Genomic DNA, 23,058 nt, shown 5'->3' on the forward strand with positions numbered 1-23,058 from the left:
TTCCTGTTTCAGAAGTTTCAGTAGTAATTATAGGCTCTGTCTTTGTCCAAACAGCATACTGCTGGAGGGAGGAGGACTATATACATGAGGTATGTGCGTCCTCTGTTTACATTGAAGATTATAGAGTAGAGACTAAAACAAGACAAACTTTAACATCACATCACAGACCATATAGTTTCATAGTGTAGTGAATCAGCCTTTAATATCTCCGCTACACACAAAAAAAGAGTCCATTTTATTGGATAGTCGTGCAGAGAGTTTGCCCACAAGTGTTGAGTGACAGTGGGTCTTGTTGTTTCTCTCTGGTCATTTTGTTGTCTGTTGCCAACCGTTTCTCTAAATATAAACCAACTTAATTACCTTTCCTCACTACTGTCTCTGTTTAAACAGGCTACCTTAATGTGATCTTCACATTCTCACTGCACATAGATTTCCTGTTTAGAAAGAAATGAGATCCATTCTCCCCTCGTCCAGGTTTCTGAGTCTGTGCCTGTTTAATTTTTAATTTTTTTTTTTTTTTTTTTTGCTGGTCAGATGTAATTATTAAGGAATGTTAACTAAGCTGGTAATTATAACTTCATTCTCTAGCCGGCTAGAGAACTGCGCATTCCACCGTGACAATATTTAATAGGAATGCTATTATACACCCTGACCTGAGCCGCTGCTCCTGTGCTAATGTCTTCCTTTCTTTTTTCTTTTTGAAAAGCAGCAGAATAAGCTGAAACCCTGGTCCATTTGTATTGTGGTGACAAAGGGAGACCATTGAGGCAAGAGGGCTGGCGGGGAGCTGCTAGTTGCAGGCAGGGGGTGCCGAGGGTTTTATGTGTGGGGGGGAGTTTGGAGAAGAGCTGGTCAGAGTCCGATGCATGCTTATTGTTTGAATGTTGGGGCTTGGAAGCAACAGGCTAGGTAAGTGTGAGTATTTTATGAATGATGGGCTGCAAGTTGCTGCATTTGTCCAGCTGGAGGAGGCTTCAGTAGCAGAGCAGGAGCGGCGGCAGTCGCAGGGCGGGGGAAGTTGTTTAGGGAGAAGAAGGGAGGGTGAGTGACGGGGAAGCCAGCTCTCTGCCTCTCTCACGCTCTGGAGTTTAGTCAGTCTGCTCCAGTCGCCGACTGCACAGCACGCTGAAGGAGAGACAGAAAGTGGCAGGCAGGGGGGCGGATGGAAAAAAAAATGGAGCTGGACCTGGACCAGTTAATATCATGAGAGTGGAGGGTCAGATCAGCAACTCAGACTTGACTACATTATTTATTGATGTTTCGGATCTTCTTCTGGTGCCTAAATGCTGTCACAGGGCAAAATGCACCCCAGGGCAAAGTCCCGCAGCTGTGATAACTACCTGAGTATTAAGGTATGAGCTTCAAAACTCTTTTTTTTTTTATCACAATAATTCTCTTTCAGGTATATTGTTTCATTTTTGTTCTGTCAACTGAAAACAAAGCTATTTTGGGAAATGTCTGATAACGACAGCCTGTGGGTATGATTGTAGACATTCCACAGATAGATGTTTTTGATGTAGCAGTGCACAAGCAGCTAATATTATGACTGCCAGGGCTGTAGCCAAAACATACCTTACGGTTTTTCGTACATGCAATGCGTGAAGCAGAAAGGAGCGCAGCAGCGTGTCTGATTTTGAGTTACTTTCCTGTTCAATACAGATGAATATCCCTTTAATTTGATCTGATATCTGCTGAATAGTGGCTTTAAACAAGTTTTGGTGCTTAGATGAGCCTTTTTTCACCTATTTGAAACTAAAGGAAGTCAGTCAGTCCTAAATTTGTTTTCTCTCTGAGATGCTCCTCTTTTATCAGCCTCTCGATTGTTTTTGGAGTGCACACTTTCTATATTTACCCTGCTAAGGTACCAGCAGAGTTTGTTAGCTCCCTTTGTCTCTGCTGTCCCCGCGCCGTTAAAGGGACCCCCATTCATTATTAGACCTCTTTGTAGGAGTTGGATTATTTCAAAGACATCCAAGAAATGTGTGTTTTCAGGATGTTAATAACATCAATAGGGGTCTGCTGGGACTGTGCGCTCAGCGCGGGGACAATATCCTGTCAGTGCTGTTTACATCCTGTTGGAAAAAGTCATTAGTTCCAAGCTGAAGATATAAGTCAACTCTTTCTGATAAATCCTGTGGGAACTTTTTGGGAAAAGTACTTCAATCAATTTACGTCAGTCTGAAGACTACTCAAACCACTTTTTACTTTTTCTCATGTTGTCATATCAAACCGTTCACTGAGATGGGAGCAAAAGATTAAACGGTGTTGAATATTTCCTGAAAATAGAAATATGGAAACAGTGCAATGCACCCCCACAGCATGATTCTACCATCACCATGTTTTCAGGAATATTAATACATTTGCAAGACTCACTTATCTGTTTAAGATTAGCCAAACCTTTCCCTACTGCCTCTCTTTTCCTGACCGTCCCTCATGAGATAAGATTTCCCCGGATGCAGATCAAGCAGCTGAATCCAGCTGCTCAAAGCGGGGGTCTAACCTCGCTCCTTTGTTGGCATCCTGGCACCTGGCAGAGTGGGGCAAGTCTGAGCAACCTGCCGGCTTTCATTCACTCTGCTGCCTTCAAGGGATGTTAGCAGGTTGGTTAGTGAGCAGCCTGCATGGGGGCTTCAGGGCTCTCCTGTTTCACTCCCCTGGTGACTTCATGCTCCACTGGAGTCCTGGTAGGCAACGTCTTTTGTGTCTGTGACCCACTAAATGCGTCGGTGACCACCTCTGTCCCTCTGACTCTCTGTGTCTCTCTCTCTTTTAGCAGCCTCACTGTTGCACTCTTTTGTACTGGTTTTGAATCTTCATTCATTTTGAAGTCATGGTTAGTACGCTAAGATAACTTTATTTAACTTAAACCAAATAAAACCTCAGTTTCTATTTTTCATGTTTTCCCGTCTCATCCGTCACTCTGTGTGTTCACCTTGCGAACAGCTGTTTTCACCCACCACTCAGACGAAACCGTCCCACCTGGAACCCAAACCCAACAATTACCACCTCAGCCCCTCCATCAGCGTAGCCAGCCATTTTACAAAGACCTGGCATCAAAAAGGGTGGGACTTCCCACTTTGCTTCCATCCTGGCTAAAGCTCTGCAGCCAGACACACAAAACTGCATTCCTCTGTGGCTCGGAGCGAATGGGAAGTCCAGCTTTGGTGGTTTGGCTTAGTCCTCCAGCTGATATATGCAGATGTGTGTGTTTTTTATTTTTGGAGCAGACAGTATTCTCAGGTGATGCCTGTGTCCAAAGAGCCTGAAATTTCTCACAAACTCTGTTATCCGCAGAGGGAATGAGATAATGCAAATTTATCGACATTGTGGCATTTTGTTGCAACACCATTGCGCCGGATCACACGGAGAGCCACTCCTGCACGATGAGCTGTCTTTGAACTGCAATTGAACTCAAATCTCTGCTCTGTTAGGTAATTGTTCTTCAAAACCCTGCTTCTGTCACTGGCAAGTTTTTTTGCTATGCCTTTGAAACCTGAACACAAACTCGCCAGTCAGTCCTAGCAAGGGCTTTCCTCCCATTGTTAGCACTCCTCTAATAAAACACCGCCTTATTCTTCTCCCCTTAGGCGCAACAGTGACTAATGCCCAGAGAAATGTTTGTCTCAACCAAAGCAATGTTTGACTGCTAATGGAAGTGGGCGTTTTTGTTTCTGGGCACCAACACTGTACAGCACATGCCACTTAGAGAGGAGGAGTGCACAATGAATGCCTTGTTGCAGGGGTCGCAGCTTGTATCCAAATGAGCTGAATTGTACTTACACTAATTGATGATGCCAAGCCTGCTCAGATGAACCGGACCGTTCCTGTAAAAGGGTGAAACACAGGCTGTCCTACAGGTTGACACTCTAAAGGGTGTCTCTTGATTTCCATATGGCATTTTATGCATGTATATTGTCATGTAAATGTAGCATAGATCTTCTAAAGAAAGTAGCATAACAGGCCTTAAGCCCTGCATTCTTCAACGGGCTACACGGCTGTTATGGTGCCCCAACTTTCCCTGCCGTTTGGCCGTAGATCTGGATGCTTATCGTTGAAGACAGATGTCTTTATTCCACTGTTGTGTTCCACTCAGGAAGGACAGATAGCGGGGCGATGTTTGGCCTTGGCTGTGACTAATCAGAGGAAGGGCACAGCCTGAACCGCAAAAAGCAACCTACACTGCAGGTCAACCTCATCCAGGACCTCAGCATTCTCAGATGTCCTGTCCCACCGTCTAACACGTTGTAGCCAACAGCGTTGGACATTTTCCCCTCCGTCGGTGGCGGATGGTGGTCGGGGGAGGTCATGAGCGAGTCAAATAATGTGTGATGACTTTGTTGTTATTACAGAATTACAACCCTGCCTAAAACATCTGACCAGTCTGGACTTTCCAGCTTGGTTGTTTGTGTGTGATGGAGGTGATGTCGCTCTGACCAGGTGTTTCCCGTCGCTAGGATGCGCTAACATCCTGACTCTTCTGCTTAATCCTGCACAGGCACTCGCATGCTTACAGACGAATGCTTAGTTGGATTTATCTGCTCTGTGTAGATAAATATGCTGTGCAAAAGTTTTAACTCACACTCAATTTCTAATATGTTTGCTGCCAAGGAGTCAAATGATAATGCCCCAGGTTTTTTTTGATGGTCTTTCAAGAGTTTTCTGTTTTTCATTGTTTTGTTTTTTTTTATTATAAATACCTAAGCCTTTATTTGTCTCTCTCAAAGTAATCCTTTTTTTTATTTGTATATACTGAAAAGATACATTTCTCTTCATCTTCAACTTTCTTGCAAACACCTCAAGATTTTGGGTCAAAATAAAACTCTTTGTAATTTCCTCCAAGCCACAAATCATGGTCCTGCCACCATCATGTTTCACTGTTGGTTCGGTGTTGTGATGTAGATTGTTGTCTCAGTTCTAATCATGCGTTTTAGACCTGGTTTAGTTTGGTTTCCATCAGATTACAAAGCATTTCTCCACCAGGGTTTGGTTGATTTTAGCCAAACAAAATGCTGTCTGGAGTAAAATGCTTCTGTCTTGCAATTGTACTGCTTAGCCTTGAGAATACAGCAGATTGTTTCACATGCAGTACATTCCTGCAGTGTCTTCCTTCTGATTGATACATTTGTGCAGTTACATAATTTTGGTCCGTTGTAATATCTCTGGAAAAAACAAAAAGGTTTTAGAGAAAGTATGCAACCGTGGAAATGTCAAAAATAAACCCAACAGGAACAGCTGTACTTTATTTCGGGTTAATCAGAACCATTGACTGTAGTTGTCCAAATGTTTCATATGTTTCATTACAGATGGGAGACGTTTAGATGATGACAGAAATCTGTGCAAGCAGCAGTTTTCACCTCAGTGCATGCCTTGGGAAAAGCATATTTTTCTGATTTGTGCCTCTCGTTTTGCCTCAGGACGCAGAGTCTTTGGACAACTGCATCCAGAGCACCTTGTCTGCGCTGTACCGTCCCTTCAGTGCCACCGCCTCCACCGTGCTGTGGCAGCTCTTCAGCGTGGTGGAGAGGCAGTACCGTGGAGACGGCCTCCGCTGCCTCATCGACTTCTTGCTTCCTGCCAAGAGGATCCTGCAGATCGTCCAAAAGGAGAGCTGCGTGAGTGCTTCGCTGGACACGGTCAAATTGAGGAATCTGGGAGTGTCTGCTGGGATTTATTTCAGCCTCCATTTGGGGGCATAATGTAGTTAGAGATTTACTGCAGGTTTGATGAAACCAGGTTTCTTCCTAACTTTTGAAGGGAATATGAAACTTGAGAGAAAGAGCATTGAACAATACAGTTGAGGCTAAAAGGGTTTGCTGAATAGCGAAAGTGGCTCTGAGAAAGAGTTGATTAATGACTTCAAAAGGAAACATTTTTTTTTTTTTGGTGGGGGGGGAACAAAGGTAAAGGGGTACAAAGTGAAACTCAATATTTCTTTTTCTCTCGAGTTAGGACTCTTAAGACCAAAGCACTGAAACTTTACTCCTCTGTATTCAACTCTCTGCTGATTGCACTGTGACGATAGCCACAGAGCAATAGCCTCACATAAGCCTGGCCCCTGAGAACAGATCGCTGTGCATGAGAGTCTTTGTACTGCAGGCAATATGAGAGCTTTCAGGGGGAGATCACCTCCTCAGTCTTTCCCTCGGTTTTCATAAGAAGTGAAAGAAACCAACCCTTGAGCGTTGAATCTTTAGGTCTGTTTTTTCTTCTTCTTTTAATGCTGTCACAGCAGAGATTTGTGTTGTGGTTGCTTCGAAACCAGGCCTGATCAGACAGGTTTTTTTTGTCTTAAGCCGAGTGATCGCTCTGAGTGATTCAGCCAGAACGTACTGTAAAAGCATCTTGTCCCTCCATTACACTTAAACATGTGTTTGAGCAGCTTTGCACATGTAAATTGAAGCCAGAGCAAGTGCTGGGAGACATAAAACACGAACGGTAACAATACGTTTTGGGAAATCTAAAATTAATTGACGTCTCTCCGTTCTTTTAGGTAAAGTTCAGAGGCCTGCTGTTTTATCACGAAGGATGGCCCCTCTGCATTCACGAGAAAGTCGTCCTGCAACTTGCACCGCTGCATAAGGTTCGACTGAAGCAAGGAGACTTCTACTTCCAGATCGTTCCGTTGGGGCGCAAAGCTGCGAAGCTGGTGATAAAATGCCTGTCTGCCAGTGGGCAGGCCATCGCAGAGATCCCCATTCCAGAGAGCATGTATGGCAGCGTCTTCACGGCTGAGTTCCTGCAGAATGTGACACGAGATCGAAACCTGCACCCTCTACAGAACTGCCTGCTCACCACCGGTACGGCCGTGTACAAGACGCCGTGGAAGAACGTGGTCAACCCGCTGTTTGTCAGCAGCACGGCGGACGCCATCATGCAAGCTCGCTGCAGCAGCAGAGGCAGCTTTAGGGGTCACCTGAGCACCTGCAGCACCAGCGGCTCCACCGGGACGCTGGACAGCCACCGCAGCTCCAGAGAGTCCCTGGTCTCTCTGGGAGCTGACTCCATCTTCTCTGAGCCCACCTCCCCAAAGACAAACCACAAGGACTCAAGTGGTGAAAACCAGCGTGTTTGTAGGGAAAAACCAGTAACACCAGTCATTAAAATAGAGGGACACGTAGAGGAGTTTGGTAAAGAAACAGCAGATGATGACGCTGGTGGAAGAAAAAGAGAATCAGGGTCTAGTAGGTTCTCCTTCGATACGGATCTCAGTACGCCAGATCTCCGACGCCGCCCGAGAGACTCTGTTGGATCAAATGGAAGCAGCAGGAGACGTTTCAGGGAATCCTACATGGAGGCCCTGCAGAACCCAATGACCCTCGGGTCCAGCTCTGAATCCATTCTGGAAGAAAGCCCTGAACATGGCACTGGCTCGAGAGAGCGAGCCGTGACACCGGGCAGCAGCCCCGACACCCGCGCCTCTCCCAGAGAGCATTTAACCTGGAAGTTCGGCAGCCGGAGTTGGCTCAGTAGCGACGACTCCAGGCCCAACACACCTCTGTTTTACCTGCAGAAGGGGCTACGGAGCGCTGAGAGGCGGTCAGACAGGCGCTCCAAGTCGCTGGAGAGGACTAACAAGGCAGGCCAGGTCAAAGGCCACCGAGAGCGATCCTCCTCTGGAGGTTCAACGAGCGTGTCTCCCAAAAAGTTGATGAACGGTTACACGCTCCGCTTTGGGAAGCTGGATGTGGAGGCTGTGTTTCCTGGAAATGAGAAGAGGAGCAGCAAAGAGGACTCAGGTATGTCCTGGTGCAGCAATTATTAACCTCATGCCATAAAATCCCAATAAAACACATTGAATGTCGCACTTATAATGTACCTCAATACCGTGTAAGCAAGATACTATATAAAATATGACCTAGCAACACAAAATGTATTAAGGCCGCTCTGCTTCTTTACCCGTTTAGTTGTTTTTAGCTGTGAAACACAACAGCTGCTGAACTTTCTGTTAAAGCAAGTAACTAAATGCTAAATGTGTTTTTTCAGGAAACCTTAGAAAAATTATGAGGTAAAGATTACAGCAGTACAGTTATCTAACAAATTGAGTTTACCACAAGTTTATTGCATAGCAGTAATTATGATATGTTCCTTCACTGGCATGTTATTGTACTTCTTAGCTATCGTCACGTACGCCTTGCTTTTACAGCAAATACTTCTGTTCTGAAATGTGCATTAATCCCTGACAAGAAAATTGTCCTACAATCACAGTGCCTAACTATTCCCCAAATCTGTATAATTGTTTTCAACTAAGAAATGATGCATTTCTGACCTAAATGAAGGGATTTAATTTCTCCTTTTCAAATTCTAATGACTGCTTGACAAGTTTTGCTTTCTCTACCGTTATTTGGAACATGATGACTTATCACTCATCAACTAATACCCTCTGAGCTTGACAAACCTCAAACTAATAGCAGGGTGTGCAGTAATGCCCTGCAGCAGGACCAGTCGCAACAGTTCATCCAATGGCTGGTTCTCCAGTAGGAGTAGAGACAGCTTATGTCTCTGAGGCTTTAATGTCTCATTAATGAGTGATTGGCTTTTTTTAAAGCCCACGCTATGTGTTCTTTGGCGCATTCAGGGAGGCATGTATGGCCCTACCCTGGAAAAAAAACGCTTGCGCTCAAGCCTGTGTTTTCTTTCCTGCCATGAGTCTGTTTTGTTTTCTGTTGGTCTGCGATGGGTGGCACAGGAAAACAGAGATGTGAGGGTCCCACCTCGGAAATCGTGCTGTTTTTAAATGGCGCTGGGTCTTCCGTGAATTGTGAGCGCGCACTGAAAACTGTGTGTGCTCTGCTAAATATGTGGAATATCGCTGAGAGAGACATTTCCTGATGACAAGATAACTGTCGATCATCTGAAACACTGTAGTAAAAGCTCATCACTCTTGCCGAGGTCGTATTTCAGCTTTTGCGGAGCCAGTTTTCTCACAGTGGTAATTCAAAGCCTACAAAAGATCCTGTAAACCCTGTAAACTGACCGCAGGGACCCCGATGAGATGACGCTGCAATGCTATTCGGGTTGCCGGGGGATGCACTGACGATCCCAGATAGGTTCCCTCTCTTACAAAAGTTTCCTTTGTGAGTCAAGCAGTCACTAGGGATCCAGGGGGCTAAAAAATGCTTTCCAACCATGGTGATGTTGTTGAGAAACATTACCTGTATTGACTTCTTCTTGTTTTGAACAGAAAAACCCAGCCAGATGCCGAATCTCTCATAATGACAGGAAATGTTTGCAATACTTAAACTCGGTTTTCATCTCAAATACAACAACCTGTGCAGATTTAGGATCACCTTTTGCCTAAAAACACAGGATGATAAAAGGGCGGCTTTGCATTATGTCGGTCACTTCCTCTCGAAACAAAGTATTTTAGGAAACGTGCTGCGAACACAGTCCTGGTCACGCAGTCGCACAGGAAATGCACAAACTGTTTAAAGACAATAGAGGCTGTTCATGGGGGGGTTTACTGTCATGGTGCACAGCAGGACAATACCAGAGGCCTCAGTCTGGTTAAAGAGCCAACAGATGACAGTCATCCATCAAATCAATGGCAAAGACATGCAGAGCTACCCGCAGAGTGGGTGCAGCACGTTATTAGTAACGGTTTGGTGACATATGTGTGAACAATTACTCAAATTTTCAAATTTGTATTTACGATACTATAACAAGGTTTACACGAGTTACTGGTATCGAGGCACACCAAGGTTTTTAAAAAGCTGCAGTTTCAGAATCGCACAACTTTTTTTTTTTCATATTGTACACTCAAAAATCCACAGTGACCAGAGTTTTCTCTTGCTGTGCAGCACTTCAGAGTTCCCTCTGAACTTCCTACGTTACAACCTCTCCAAAGGTTAAATTTTCAGCCAATCATAAAGTAGTAGTCTGACACCAGAAGAAAGGAAAAGGGGGTTTTCAGAGACTGTGTGACGCCTGATGTGTTGAGAACAAGGTTAATAAAATTTATGAAAAACCCCAAAAAACGTTAATCATGAAATTATTCAGTAGATTCACTTAGTTTGGCTAATTAAATTCAATTTACACGCCAACATCGGATAACTTGAGTCACTTGTCTTAAAACAACAGAAATGTTTAACTATATTAAATCCATGTAGTAATTTGATGTATTTGTTTCATTACTGATTAACTTATTTCTCAACAATTCTTGTGTTTTGACATTAGTATCCGTTTAGTAAGCCACCCAGGAGTGTGTTTGCAGTTTGTTTGCTCCCTCTGGAAATGAATTAAGGCTGTGATGTGTGGAATCACTTGGGAATGTTCAACCGTCACTCCTGTAAACAAAGCCTCCGGGTTGACTGGGTTGAAAGGCGAAGGTAAAAATATGAAAGTCTAACAACACCAGACTCACCTGTGACTCAGAAAAACCACACATCTGGTCCCATTGATGACTCAGGGTGAACTCACCGATAGATAACATCTTAATTCTCCACAAATAACCACTTCTTCCATGGTACAAGGGACAGTAAAAAGGGAAGCCTCTAATTTAGTTCTATAGTTGAACACTGGTAAACCTCAGTAAGGAGCCTATGAGAGCTGTGCTCACCGTTTGCGCTTACCTCTACAGGTCAGCGTACCGACGGCGTTAGCAGTGACATCAGACGGCACAAAACAAGTGTTGAAGAATCACACAGTCCCAAAGCTGAAAATGGGATTACCCTAAATCCAGGTTCTGCTCAGAGATCTTCCTGTGATTATAATCCGGCCTTTCCCAAACTGATGTCAGAAATCAATCAAGAGCTGCTCACCTCAAGGGCTGTGATCTTAGCAGGTAGGAAACTCTCTGCATCCAGTGAGCTCGTCTCGCATGTGCAGTGCTGTTCAAATGCCGACTTGTATTTCCTTAAATTAATTTGACTTTGTTAGTTAGGCTTCTTTCATTTTTTGCATTTCTTCTTTTTTTGTTCTTTCTGAAGGCCTTTTAGAAATTTTCTTTAGATTTTTCTGTTTTTATGTGGTCCAATAACTGAGCATTTTGAATTCAATACAGTATTTAACCAATTAGTCATTAAGTAATAAGGCCTGTATTCAAAATAATTTCAATCAGTGAAGCATCAAACCATTTAAAATCATACTTTTTGGCACTTTGTGACTACTAGCAAGTGAAAAGACACTATTTCCTCAAATTATTTTTGCTACTTAGCGCCAATAAAGTTATTCCCAAACAGCTTTTGGGAAACTGGACCTATAGGAGATAACAATCTGAATGTGCTATTGTTGCACACAAAATTAATATTGTTGAGGTTTTTGAACGTAAGACTGGGTTTTCAAAGTCGAAGCCTTGTCTTGGATGTGCAGGACTCCGAACCTTTTTAAAATCCAACTTAGTCTGAAACTGCTGGCCACATTCAAATGCAATCAATTACCTTTTCAATGAAAAAAAAAAAAACTTTCATGTTGCCATCTGTGCTCCTATGTGCTAAAGACAAGAAAGATGAGAAAACAAGAGGAAGACACATGTTCCACTGGAAATATTATACTGCTTTCAAACTTCAAAGAATTTAATTGTGATTTCTTGCGGTAAACTAAAAATATTGCATAATTATAAGCAAGATGATAACAACAATGAGAAATGTTAATCTACTTTTTTTTTTACAAATAAAATTCTACAAATGGTGGCACATCCTTGTGTTCAACCCCTAACACAAACATTTCACTGCAATTACCGCTGCAAGCTGGATTTCGCAGCTTCTAGTAGTTTTAATAACATTCCCGTATTTAGCTCCATCCATCTTCCTATCACTTCAGATTAGGTTCTAAGTCCCATATGAGGAAATCCTTCCCACAGCATGATGCTGCCACCAACATGTTTCACCATAGGGAGGATGTAATCCATGGAATGTGCAATCTTCTCCTTTGACTAATCAAATTTAACATAATTTGATTACCTCGCCCTGCTTTTAATTTTCCCATAGCTTTTTGCTGACCTGTCTTGTGTGTCCTTTTGCCTTCATGATGCGGTTTGTTCACTAATGTTTTCTAACAGACCATTAAACCTTCACAGAGCAGCTTCTTTAGGTTAAACGACATACAGGGGAACTCTACTGACTAGTTAAAGGCAATTGAATATATGGCGTCAGGGTAAAGGAGGTCGGATGCAAATATGTGTCACGGTTATTTTGGAAAATCATTTTCATTACACTGAAATCCCAACAAAATGCGCTGAGATGCATTTCCTCTTTTTCCAGGAAACCGAGACCGTGGAGGGAGACCGGTGCTTCAGGTGTGCACCAGAGCCGAGGTGTGGACGCTTGACACATGCAGAGTCAGCGATGTAACGTGTTTACTGGGCTACTACCACTCAACCCTGAGGTATGTGTCACGTGTTCAGGATTATGCACCATTAAACACAGCCAAATTGGAATAGTAACTACAGATGATGAACATAAATGATCTCTGCACTTGTCGTTTCACAAGTTGTACAAACTGGTTCTTTCAAGCAGCATATTGGAACATTTTGTTCATGAACGGAGTCTGCTGCTGGAGACGTCTGTCCAGCATTCGGCATTCCTCCACTCGGAGAACATTGTGCATGTCTTTGATGTTAGTCAAGCAAACATAAAATGTCTCTAAACCCAGCACAAGATAATCACATATAAAGGGGTTTTGCTGCCTTAGAATAGAGAGTATTAATTTCTGTGTAACTGCATGCAATCATGTGCTGGATCAAGGCAGCACACTAACCGTAACTCTGGTTGTAGGAAAGAAAGGCGTGATCAAGGTCTGGCTGTTATAATAGACAGCAGAAGACAGCAGCCTGTCCCAACTCTGTTGTCATCTCTGTTTGAATTTCAGGTGAGCCCGCTGTGGAAAGTATGTAATTACCCTCCAACACACCCAAAGGCTTTTTTTTTTTTGTTTTCTCTCTGCCTTGCTAAAAAAGTCTGTAATGTTATGTCTCCGCACCAGAGCTATGATACGTTTCATTCCTTACACGTTTGCAATTGTTCTGCCTCTCGGACTCCGACACCGTGTGGTTTGTGTTTTTGTTTTGGGTTTTTTTTTTTTCTTTTTGTTTGCTTTTTTTTTGAGGAGGCACACCTTAAAGAGAATAGTGCCTGCACTTCCAAGGCATATTTTAAAAAATGTCTGACCTCAGGGCTCTCGCACCGAGGCCTGTCTTTACTTGTCTGTTTTTAACCACCGGCTGGGAGCTGGTTGGCTGCAGCTAAAGCCAAACGATACATATCATCATGTTATGGTTAGGCTTTTCTCTACATGATGTAAGATTGTCTTTTTCTCTCATTGTGAGAAACTTATATGGGAATAAAATGCATTGTTTTCATTTGGAGTTTGTCCTCGATTGTTTTCAGGCTTTAGTACCGAATGCACTTTATTCAATCCTGTTCTTGGTGGACAAAGACGGATCAGCCAAACTGGACAGGGATATTGGCGTGCAGGTAAAAGTGACGTCTAATTGTTTTACTTATTTATATACGTCTGAAAGATGTCTGGATGTTCCTCTTTCATCTTTTCACTACATGGTCTGATGACTGAGATTAGCTGCGTGCAGGAATTGACCTGCAGGCATTTAAATCTGCTGTTCCTCTGAGGCAAGACTAGCGGCATGCTCTTAACTCAGACCCTTTTTTTCTTTTCCCCTCCTTTGCACAGATTGAGACGCTTTCATCCCTGAAGGCGCTGCTGAAGCACATCGATCAAACCCAGCTGACACGAGACCTGGAGGGCACCTATCATTACGACCACAACCACTGGATCAGCTTCAGACAAGTGCGTCTGACGCAGGCACCTTTTCTGTTGCCAGAATTGTAAATACATCTGTTTTACGAGGCTCAAGAAGCTTTAAAAAAAGAAAGCTTTTGTTTCCTTTATTTTTTGTTGTTAGCATTATTTAGTTTTTTTTTTATTGCAAGTAAAAATACAAAGGTAGATCATTGTAATGTTGCAAACAATTATAGCGAAAAGCCTGCGAGCTTGTCGAAGCATGATTGGTTTCACGTGTGGCAATAGTTTCGTTTTGACTGTGGTAATGCTATTAATCCACGTCTGTCTCGGTTTGTTTTCTTTTCCGTTCAGAAAATTGAGCCCTTTGCCAGCAGCTGCAGTGCAGCCATCGGCTTCCTCCAGGAGTCCATCAGGACTCTGAGTGTTTCTGTAGACCTCAAGACCTCTCAGGTAAAGCACTCGCTCGAATACAATAAGAAGCTTTGTGTGCTTGGGAAACATCTGGGTGACCCTCAGGGGACAAATTTGGATGTCTGATGTTTTTTTCTTATCCCTGACTTTCTTATTTAATACACAGTGCCATTCTAAAGTATTCCCATTTTTGCATCTAAAACGGTGGTTTTACAAAGTATTGATTCGTAGCAGCTAAATAAAAAAAAGCACACCACACTTGTCAGATTTTTATTAGCAAATAGCTAACAACCATATTACTTCACTGTTATGAACAACTTTGTGTAAGTCTATCTGATAAAATCCCAACAAAACGTAGAGAAGTTTGTGTTTGTATCAGTAAATGTTAAAACGTTCTGACCGTTCCTTTGCGAAATCCGTTAATTTGCCACTCAGGAGGTGTCTGAGGTGTTGGAGCAGCAGAGGCATCTCATGAAGAGCGTACTAGACGACACCAGTCTGAACCGACTGCGTCTGGAGGGAGGGACTGTTCTCGCTCGCATCAGGAAGGACGAGGCGTGTGAGAATGAAAACTACAGGTACAATTAGACGACAGCTCGGGACCCGTGACGTGAAAATGTAAATTACCAACCGTGGTGATTTTGCTTTTTCAGAGATGCAATTGAGATGTTGAATGCACTCTACAACCAAGTAGACGAAGAGGTTCATAAACTGGTCATCCTGTCCAACAAGTCGCAGAAGGAGTTGGAGGATCTGCTGGAGCTTCACAAGTTTGAGGAGCAGACACAACAGGTGAGTTCAGATTCAGACATCCCTTTCCACCAGATCCTTAAATACTGTTTGATGTTGAGAAAAACAAAACTACTTGGATGAACAATGTGTTTTTCTTTCTAGATAAAGCGCTGGTTTAGCGTAGAGGGCGAGAAGCATCTTCTGCCTCTGGAATCTGTAACTTTGTCTACGGACAAAATAAAAGAGATGAGGGAGAGTTTGGAGCAGTTTCTGGAGGAGTCAGAGGTAAATAAAAACTACAAAAGAAACGACCTCTAAATGGTTCTGTTGAATCACCTTGAAAAGGAAAATAAATGCTTAAAAGCTGAAACCTATCCCAATTTTCCTCCCAGAAGCCTTTAGCTTAACACTTCCGTGCAAATTTTTTTGACCAATTCTCCAATTCTGTTCCCTGCTTCATGTAGTATACTGACTACTCATGTCTTTTCATTGAAAGCCCACCTGAAAAATCCAAACTATCTCTTACAGGCTGTTCTCAGACACGTCATTCTCATGCAATCTTTTCTTTTTTCCTGACAGTTCCAGACGAGGCTCCTGGATCAGAATCCCAGCTCCCTTCCAGAATCGGCTGCTTGCAACTTTAAACAACGTCTGGGCTCCGTCTTGAGCAGAGTACAGGAGAGGAAGGCTAAGTTAGAAGTCCTAACAAACCTGTACGAGTTCTATGACTCTGTGAGTTTCAGAAATCACTTTTTAATTCTGCCTAAAGTCAAGTGATACGTTGGTATTTCTTTTTCTAGTCATACAATTTTAAGAAAATATATTCATATTTAATTCACTATGCGTTGCTATGAAAAGTACACAGAATTTTTTCTTGTTTTTTTTTCCTCTTTTTGTTGTCACAGTTAAATGTTTCAAATTGTCAATTCAACATCAACCATTCATAACTTGAATAAACCCATTTTAGCTTATGCTTTTGCTCTACAAGTGAATTGCTTTCCCTCACGTATTCAGGCGCAGCAGTGGATAGAGCACTGTCAGGATTATTTCCACCAGCTGAGTTTGGACGGCCCCGATCAGACATTTTCACCGTCTGTGGTGAAAATCCTGCAGGATTACTGCGCGGAAGCATCTAAATTCTCCATGGACAACTTCAGCACTCTCAACAGCATGGTGCTCTCGCTGGAGTGCCCCCAGCAGCTGCAGCAGTGGAACTCCATGTGGCACAAATGCCAGCAGACCAAGCGGCAGCTGGAAGCGACGTTGGCTCGAGCCTCGGCGTCCGACCAGAGCCCCAGCGCTGTCGACACGGGGGATTCCTTACCGGCTGCAGAAAGCTGCGCGGTGCCCCCAGAACTTCCCGGCGCTAATGGGTGTCTCCACTTACCCGGAGCTATTACCCCGCTTACATTTGAGGACAGCAAGAGTCTGTCTGCTGAGCCTTTTTCGAGGAGCCCCTCCGGCTCCGTCTCGTCTCCGTCGCGCTTCACGTTCCCCGTGGACGGAGAAGACAAGCTGGGGCAGAGCTCGTGCACTCTCGATGACACGGACAGCGACTGCACCGTCGACTCGACCGTCTCCTGCCACTCTGAGCCGGTGTACTCCAAGGCCACTCGGCTGCGGAAGCACCCGATGAAGAAGATCATGAAGAAGACCATGAGCTACGAGCTGACCCCGAGGGACGGCGGCCACTCGGACGTCAGCCACATTCACGGCTACACGGGGGTCTACATCAAGGGCTTGGAGGTTGCCAACAATGTGTCGGCAGAGAAGAAGCTGCTGAGGCCCGACGTGACCAGTCCCGCTCTGGGACGCAGCCGCAGCATGTCCACACCTTCAAGGACACACAGCAGACGCAGCGACGGAGATGGCAAGAAACAGAGCAGGTGACGGTATAACCCAGTTGTTCTGGCAATAACTTCACATGAACACAGTAAGCTGCGTTACGTGCTTATCGTTCGCATCTTTGTGTTTCCCAGTAAAGTTCAGCACATCATGGACGAAATGATTTCCACAGAGAGGGAGTACGTTCGCTCCCTCAGCTACATCATTGAGCACTATTTCCCCGAGATGGAGCGCCTTGACTTGCCGCAGGACCTGCGAGGGAAGCGCAGCATCATTTTTGGGAACCTGGAAAAACTGTGGGACTTCCACAGCCAGTACTTCCTGAAGGAGCTGGAGGCCAGCGCTCACTCTCCGCTGAGCATCAGCAGCTGTTTCCTGCGACATGTAAGTGGAGGTCTCTGTAAAAGTCAAGAGTGAGACGTAAATGAAGTCAAAGCTCTCTTAAAGTGGATGAAAATCTTAGGAAATAAATGTACCGACAACTGAAAGCTGAAATACGCCAGGATACTATATTACTAGTGTATAAGCAAAACAAATAAATACATCACACATGAAGAACGTCAAGTCAAGTAATATATCATATATTATTGAAAGTGGTTGAAATATAGAAATTAAATTAAATTACATTTTCATTATTATTTCAGTTTATGTACTTGGTTTTTATTTTTCAAATTCATTGACTGTATGTCGTGTTCTTTGTTTTTCTATTAATTGTGATCCTTATTTTATATTTTATCATTTATTTTATTTTATTTCCCACATTCTATTTGCATGTTTTTTTCTGCCTTGTTGTTTATCCTTATCTCAGTTTTACATTTTTCCAATATTGTTCAGGTTTTTATTGATTTTTTCCATTATTTTTTATTTCTATAATTCTTTAACTTTTTAGCTTGAATTAATAATTAAAATGTATAGGTTCTGTGTTTTTATTTTTTACTTTTTAAAATTCTGCTTAAGGCATCACTGGATTTAAGCACGTAATTAGAAGTAGTTTCTGATTTTTCTATAATTCATGTGCCTCCCAGCACACTCTGAGGTCTTGGTCTTTTAATGTGTTTGTCGGCTGAAATGACGGTTTGCTGCTCTGTGATGTAGTCATGGTAACCGATTCACGTTGGGTGCAGGAGGACCAGTTTGGGATGTACGCTCTGTACAGCAAGAATAAGCCGCAGTCAGACGCTCTGCTCTGCAGCCACGGCCACGAGTTCTTTAAGGTGCGTTTAAAACTGCTCTGGTCACATTCCTCATGGCCCCAGAGTTGAGCTACAGGTCACATCGGCCTGCTGTAAGGAAACCCGTTGATAAAAAAAAGTTTGAACTGCCTTTCTCTATCTGTTTGCCCAGAATAAGCAGCTGGAGCTCGGAGACAAGATGGATTTGGCGTCCTACCTGCTGAAGCCCATTCAGAGGATGAGCAAATACGCACTGCTGCTCAAAGATCTGATAAAGGAGTGCAGCTACTCTCAGGAGCAGGAGCTGAGTGACCTTCGCACTGCTGAGGAGATGGTGCGGTTTCAGCTTCGGCACGGGAACGACCTGCTGGCGATGGATGCAATCCGTGGCTGCGACGTGAGTACCCTGGATTAGATCACGTCTCTATAACTAAGGCGACTGAGGGGTCATCAGAGCTATTTTCTGAAATGGAAGTCATCTTGTTTTCATCCCACGAGGAACTGCATTGTTCTCTGTGACGCATGTGAGCGGCCATGCTTCCTCTCCAGGTGAACCTGAAAGAGCAGGGTCAGCTCCGCTGCCAGGATGAGTTCATCGTTTGGTGCGGACGCAGGAAATACCTTCGCCACGTCTTCTTGTTTGAGGACCTCATCCTCTTCAGCAAGACCAAGAAGATAGAGGGAGGATACGACATTTACATCTACAAGCAGTCCTTCAAAGTAAGATTTCGGGGTTTTTCCAAATGTATCTCTGTTTACTGACTTGGGTTAAACTTTTCTGTGTTTTCCTGTGCAGACAGCAGAAATAGGTATGACGGAAAACGTTGGTGACAGCGGCCTTCGCTTTGAGATCTGGTTCCGTCGGAGGAAGTCCCAGGACACGTTCATACTCCAGGCCAGCTCGGCCGAGGTCAAGGCAGTGTGGACGGCCATTATTGGGAAGATCCTCTGGAGGCAGGCCCTCAGAAACAGAGGTGGGTTACAAAGTCAAACAAAAAGTGTCCATACAGCACATAAAATCTGTGACTATTTTTACACCGATTTGCTAAAAACAAGGAAAAAAAAACATTGCTAAGCTGTTCACTATGACTAGACAATGTTAGGAGTAGACAGTGGATTTGTTGCGACCAACGATGTGCAAAAACGCTTTTTCTGTCCTACCATCACAAGCCGGAAGTTATTCTTCCAGTAGCAATTTTCTTCCATCCCACATGGATTCATTTCATCCTACTTGTGCTGAGATCATTTATATTCTTGGAGTATATTTTAACTTTCACACAGATGGTCTCAAAAAATGATTTAGAATCCCTGTGATTGCGGCCTGATTCTTTTCAAGTGAAAAATAATAACGTTTGTTTGTTTTTGATTTTATTCATCGTAGAGCTGCGTATGCAGGAGATGGTTTCCATGGGGATTGGAAATAAACCTTTCATGGACATTAAGCCCAGCGATGCAGCCATCAGTGATAGAGCCATTGACTACATCATGAAGGGAACAGGTGAGCTGTGCTCTTTTAATCTGATTTTACTCATCTTTCTTTTTCCTTTGTAGCCTTAAAGGGACAGTTTATGTTTTTGCAAGGACAGGTTCTGTAGATGTGAGTAGTAAACTTTTTGTCCGCACTATCCGTCTTATTAGACTCATTCAGATAACTTCATCTTTAACCAGTCGAGGTAAATATGTAAAGGAAATGTGTAAAAATGTAAAACAAATCAAATGTTTGAGAATTAATGTTTTTAACACCCAGTTAACTCTCTGGCCAGCTATTGGACAAACTCTCTGAACCACTGTATCAAAAATCATAAAGTTTTAACATTTTCTTTTTTTTTTTTTTTTTTTTTTTACTAAAGCCAAATCAAAATTATCTTTAAAAACATTACCTAATCCATGTCAGAAAATTAGTTTCCCTTCTCAACGTTGGAAATTACTTTTGCCTTTTCAATTCAGGCATCGTCTCTGTTCTCTTTTCTGCCCACAGAGTGTCGGACGCGGGCGTCCATCGCGGTGTCGTCGTTCGAACACTGCGCCGCGTTCAAGAGGCCCCACTCCACCATCTCCAACAGCAGCACCTCCTCCTCCAGCAGCCAGTCGTCGTCCTCTCTGCTGGGCTCCCTCAACCTCCACCTGTACTCCTCGCCGTCCCACCCTCACCCACACCTGTACCCGATGGGCAGCGTGGCGTCCTTCGCCCAGTGGCCGTACGACTGCATAGAGGAGGACGAGCTGGAGCAGGACGTCGTGAGCAGCAGGCCCTCCATGAGTCAGTGGATACTTGATTTGAATGTTTAGATAAAATGGCTTAAAGTTAGATCTTAGAAATGATTTTTTATTTCTGATTTACGTTTTCTTCTCTTTTTTTAACTCTCTAAGCATTTGTCTTTTTAAGAAACTGACAGGTTAAAAAAATATAATAATGTTCTTCAGATTTTTGTTCTCCAAAGTGTCTTCTTTGGTGCTACCACTAGGAGCTGCCAAACGCAAACACACGCCGAAGCTTTAGCTCTGTCGCAGTCGGTGTGAAAAATGCAAACTTTAGCCTTCAAATATTTTATACTTTCTGCCTTGGATGATCTACTCTCTGTGTTTCTGTGCCAGTCACTGAAAGCTCAGAGACGTCCTCCTCCCAGTGCAACTCCAGCGACAGCGTCACAGGGCTGAGCACCCTCACCATCCCTGGACCTCCCAGCGTCGTCATGGAGACGTTTAACAACAACAACGACGAGTCGCCTGATTTCCTCTGCTCCTCCACGCCTCCTCCCTCCATCACCTCCACGCCGATGTTCCACAAAGATGAAGACCTCCAGCCGCAGGGCACCAAGTTCATCACAGCAGTAAGTGTCTGACTGATTGTCGTTTCTGTAGGCCTTTTTATCTGCAGTCGCACTCTGTGCCGCAGATGAGAGTTTGCAAAGGCACCACATTTCTTTTCTAACGTCTTCTGACTTGCTCCAGTCCAACAGAAACATTTTTGACTCTGGTGCTACTAAATAAAATTTGTCTAGAGCCGCAAAACCTACATGAGGCTTAGAGAAAAGAAAAATGCTTCTGATATTTGAAATGCGTCTAACTTTACTTCTCTGTTGGATTTTTGAACAAAAAACTGTAACTGAAAGATAATGGAAAGCTTATGTGACATTATTTGTTCATTTTTGGCCAAAATAAAGCCACAATGTGGAGCCTGAGCAGTCGCAGTCTGCTCTGGAGATCTCTGCTGAACTGGCTGAAGTGTAATACAGTTTGATGAAAGCGTTGATCCAACGTTTCTCGTCCATCTTCTTTACAGTAAGATGAAGACAAATTATCTAAGTTTGTGAATTCAGGGGAAATTTTTGTCACACCTTCATGTTCTTTATTTTTGTACTTTGTGTTGCGTTCTGGTCATTCGAGGTTCATTTTAAGAGTCTTTCAAACGAGGATGCAGAGTTTGCACAAGAGCAAACGGTTAAATGACACTGCAAGTCACGTCATTAATTTTTGTCCGTTTTTGTTTCCTGAGGCAGCTCTTAAAAGTTTTGCTTTTAAGAGCTACAAAAAAAAAGTCAGAAGAAAGAACAGAGGAGAACTTTTAGTATTTTAACATTTAACAAGACTAAAAACCGTATGACCCAAATTTCAACAGTGTTAAATATGTGAAGCTTCTTTGTTCCTTCTTTTTAGGCTGTAACTAAGGCTACACACCATTATCATATTCAGGGATTTTAAATTAAGGCTTTTATTGATGTTTTTGAGTTGTTCCTTTTTTTCAAGGACTGATTGTAGCAAACTATTAAAGATTTTAAAAGTGAGAATTGGATGCAGTTGAAATGTATTGTTGTTTTCGCTAATACTAATAATAACAATTATTATTAATAATAATAATTTGACAATTTTATGCTTACAGTTTTGGGTCGTTCTTAAAATAACTGTCTCTACTGTAAATTAATTTCCCGCCTGGAGGTTTAGATTGGGGCGTTAGATTCTCGTTGAGGCTTTAGATTCTCACACTTCTATTTTCATTGCTGTTCTGCTTTTACCAGAGAGCAGCCATTCATGTAGCGGTCGGCCTCTCCACAGTAGTCTGACTGGTGGGGTTTAGCCCTGTAAGTAACCTCAGTCACAGCAGTGAACATTTTGTATTGTTCTCTTTCCAACCACATTAACTCCTGACCTGACTACTAATCTAAGTAAAAGTGTTTTTTTTTTTTGGTGTCTATGTTCGTATTGCATGAAGTTGTGTCCAGATGCATTCAGCAGACTCTTCCTCTGTCTGGCTGCGTGTTCCTGTTAGCTTCTGGCTTTCTGCTGCCTCATTTGCCTGTTTTTCTCTGTGGATCTGACATCAGGGGGAAAACACAACCCACAAAAGAAGCTCATGTTCTGCATGTTTGAACACATGCATGCTGTTGTGCATCTGTGTTTTACGGCCTTGCAGTGCATATAAATGTATTGTATTTGAATAAAACCATTCAACCTAATAGGGTGAGCAATAAGAAAAATATATACATCTATTATATGTTTTATATATACATATAATACATATATTATATACAGAGAAGTTGACTATTTTTAAAAAGTACATGTACCTTTTTAAAAATAGTCAACTTCCCTGTTTTTGCCTTGATTTAAATACACAAATATCATCATGTGAATTTTTATTTTGTTGTTTTAATTCATAATTTCTTCTTACTGTTTAGGCTTATATTTATATTAGGTTAGGTAATTTTTTTTATTATTCATTTTATTATTATTTTCTTCCTTGATCCCCTTAATAATAAAAAATATAATATGCACTCCTTGATGTTATTCTTATTATTTTTAATTTTAGTTAGTTCTGTAGTATTTTATACATATTTTCCACAACTAGATCGTTTTAAAATAGTATTCAAATCAAAAGTAAAGAGCAGAAATAAAGAGATTAAGCGGATTGAAGGAGTTTCAGAAGGTAGGAGTTTGTGAGTGAAAATTTGAGAATTGCTGAACGTAGTGAAAAGTCCTTTGGAGACGAGATAAAACGCCTTACAAGTGCACACCGTTTTCCATTTAAATTCATTTCAATTCTCCAGAATTGTTTATTGTTTACTATAGCTGTTTATCGTTGCTATGTAACACAGGAACTAGTTCTTATCTAGAGCGGAGAAAGCTTTATGATTATTACTTTTACTATTATTAATAATAATAATATTTTCTGATTAATGCTTTTTAGGCACAACCTCAAATGAAGCTT

At 42.7% G+C, this 23,058-nt stretch overlaps 1 protein-coding gene across 2 annotated transcripts in view; it reads left to right on the forward strand.

The window, feature by feature from the left end:
- The window catches only part of plekhg4b (pleckstrin homology domain containing, family G (with RhoGef domain) member 4B), a 23,616-nt gene continuing 558 nt past the window's right edge, over positions 1-23,058 (forward strand). Inside the window, exons 1-23 of one of the 2 annotated variants that reach the window (XM_014994985.2) lie at positions 1-1,352; positions 5,415-5,612; positions 6,491-7,736; positions 10,577-10,780; positions 12,198-12,321; positions 12,711-12,804; positions 13,323-13,409; positions 13,624-13,740; positions 14,047-14,145; positions 14,542-14,684; positions 14,760-14,898; positions 15,001-15,123; positions 15,418-15,570; positions 15,853-16,724; positions 16,818-17,067; positions 17,808-17,897; positions 18,028-18,252; positions 18,405-18,575; positions 18,652-18,829; positions 19,237-19,353; positions 19,834-20,115; positions 20,451-20,686; positions 21,872-21,934. In XM_014994985.2, the coding sequence (XP_014850471.2) occupies positions 1,284-1,352; positions 5,415-5,612; positions 6,491-7,736; positions 10,577-10,780; positions 12,198-12,321; positions 12,711-12,804; positions 13,323-13,409; positions 13,624-13,740; positions 14,047-14,145; positions 14,542-14,684; positions 14,760-14,898; positions 15,001-15,123; positions 15,418-15,570; positions 15,853-16,724; positions 16,818-17,067; positions 17,808-17,897; positions 18,028-18,252; positions 18,405-18,575; positions 18,652-18,829; positions 19,237-19,353; positions 19,834-20,115; positions 20,451-20,686; positions 21,872-21,916 (5,262 nt within the window). In that variant the 5' untranslated portion in view covers positions 1-1,283 and the 3' untranslated portion in view covers positions 21,917-21,934. The remainder of the gene's footprint in view (positions 1,353-5,414; positions 5,613-6,490; positions 7,737-10,576; positions 10,781-12,197; positions 12,322-12,710; positions 12,805-13,322; positions 13,410-13,623; positions 13,741-14,046; positions 14,146-14,541; positions 14,685-14,759; positions 14,899-15,000; positions 15,124-15,417; positions 15,571-15,852; positions 16,725-16,817; positions 17,068-17,807; positions 17,898-18,027; positions 18,253-18,404; positions 18,576-18,651; positions 18,830-19,236; positions 19,354-19,833; positions 20,116-20,450; positions 20,687-21,871; positions 21,935-23,058) is intronic. The other variant, XM_014994986.2, reaches the window with a different exon arrangement.

Source organism: Poecilia mexicana, unplaced genomic scaffold (genome assembly GCF_051168715.1).
Source record: "Poecilia mexicana isolate PSO_F unplaced genomic scaffold, ASM5116871v1 scaffold_16, whole genome shotgun sequence".
In the NCBI taxonomy this organism is placed as follows: Eukaryota; Metazoa; Chordata; class Actinopteri; order Cyprinodontiformes; family Poeciliidae; genus Poecilia; species Poecilia mexicana.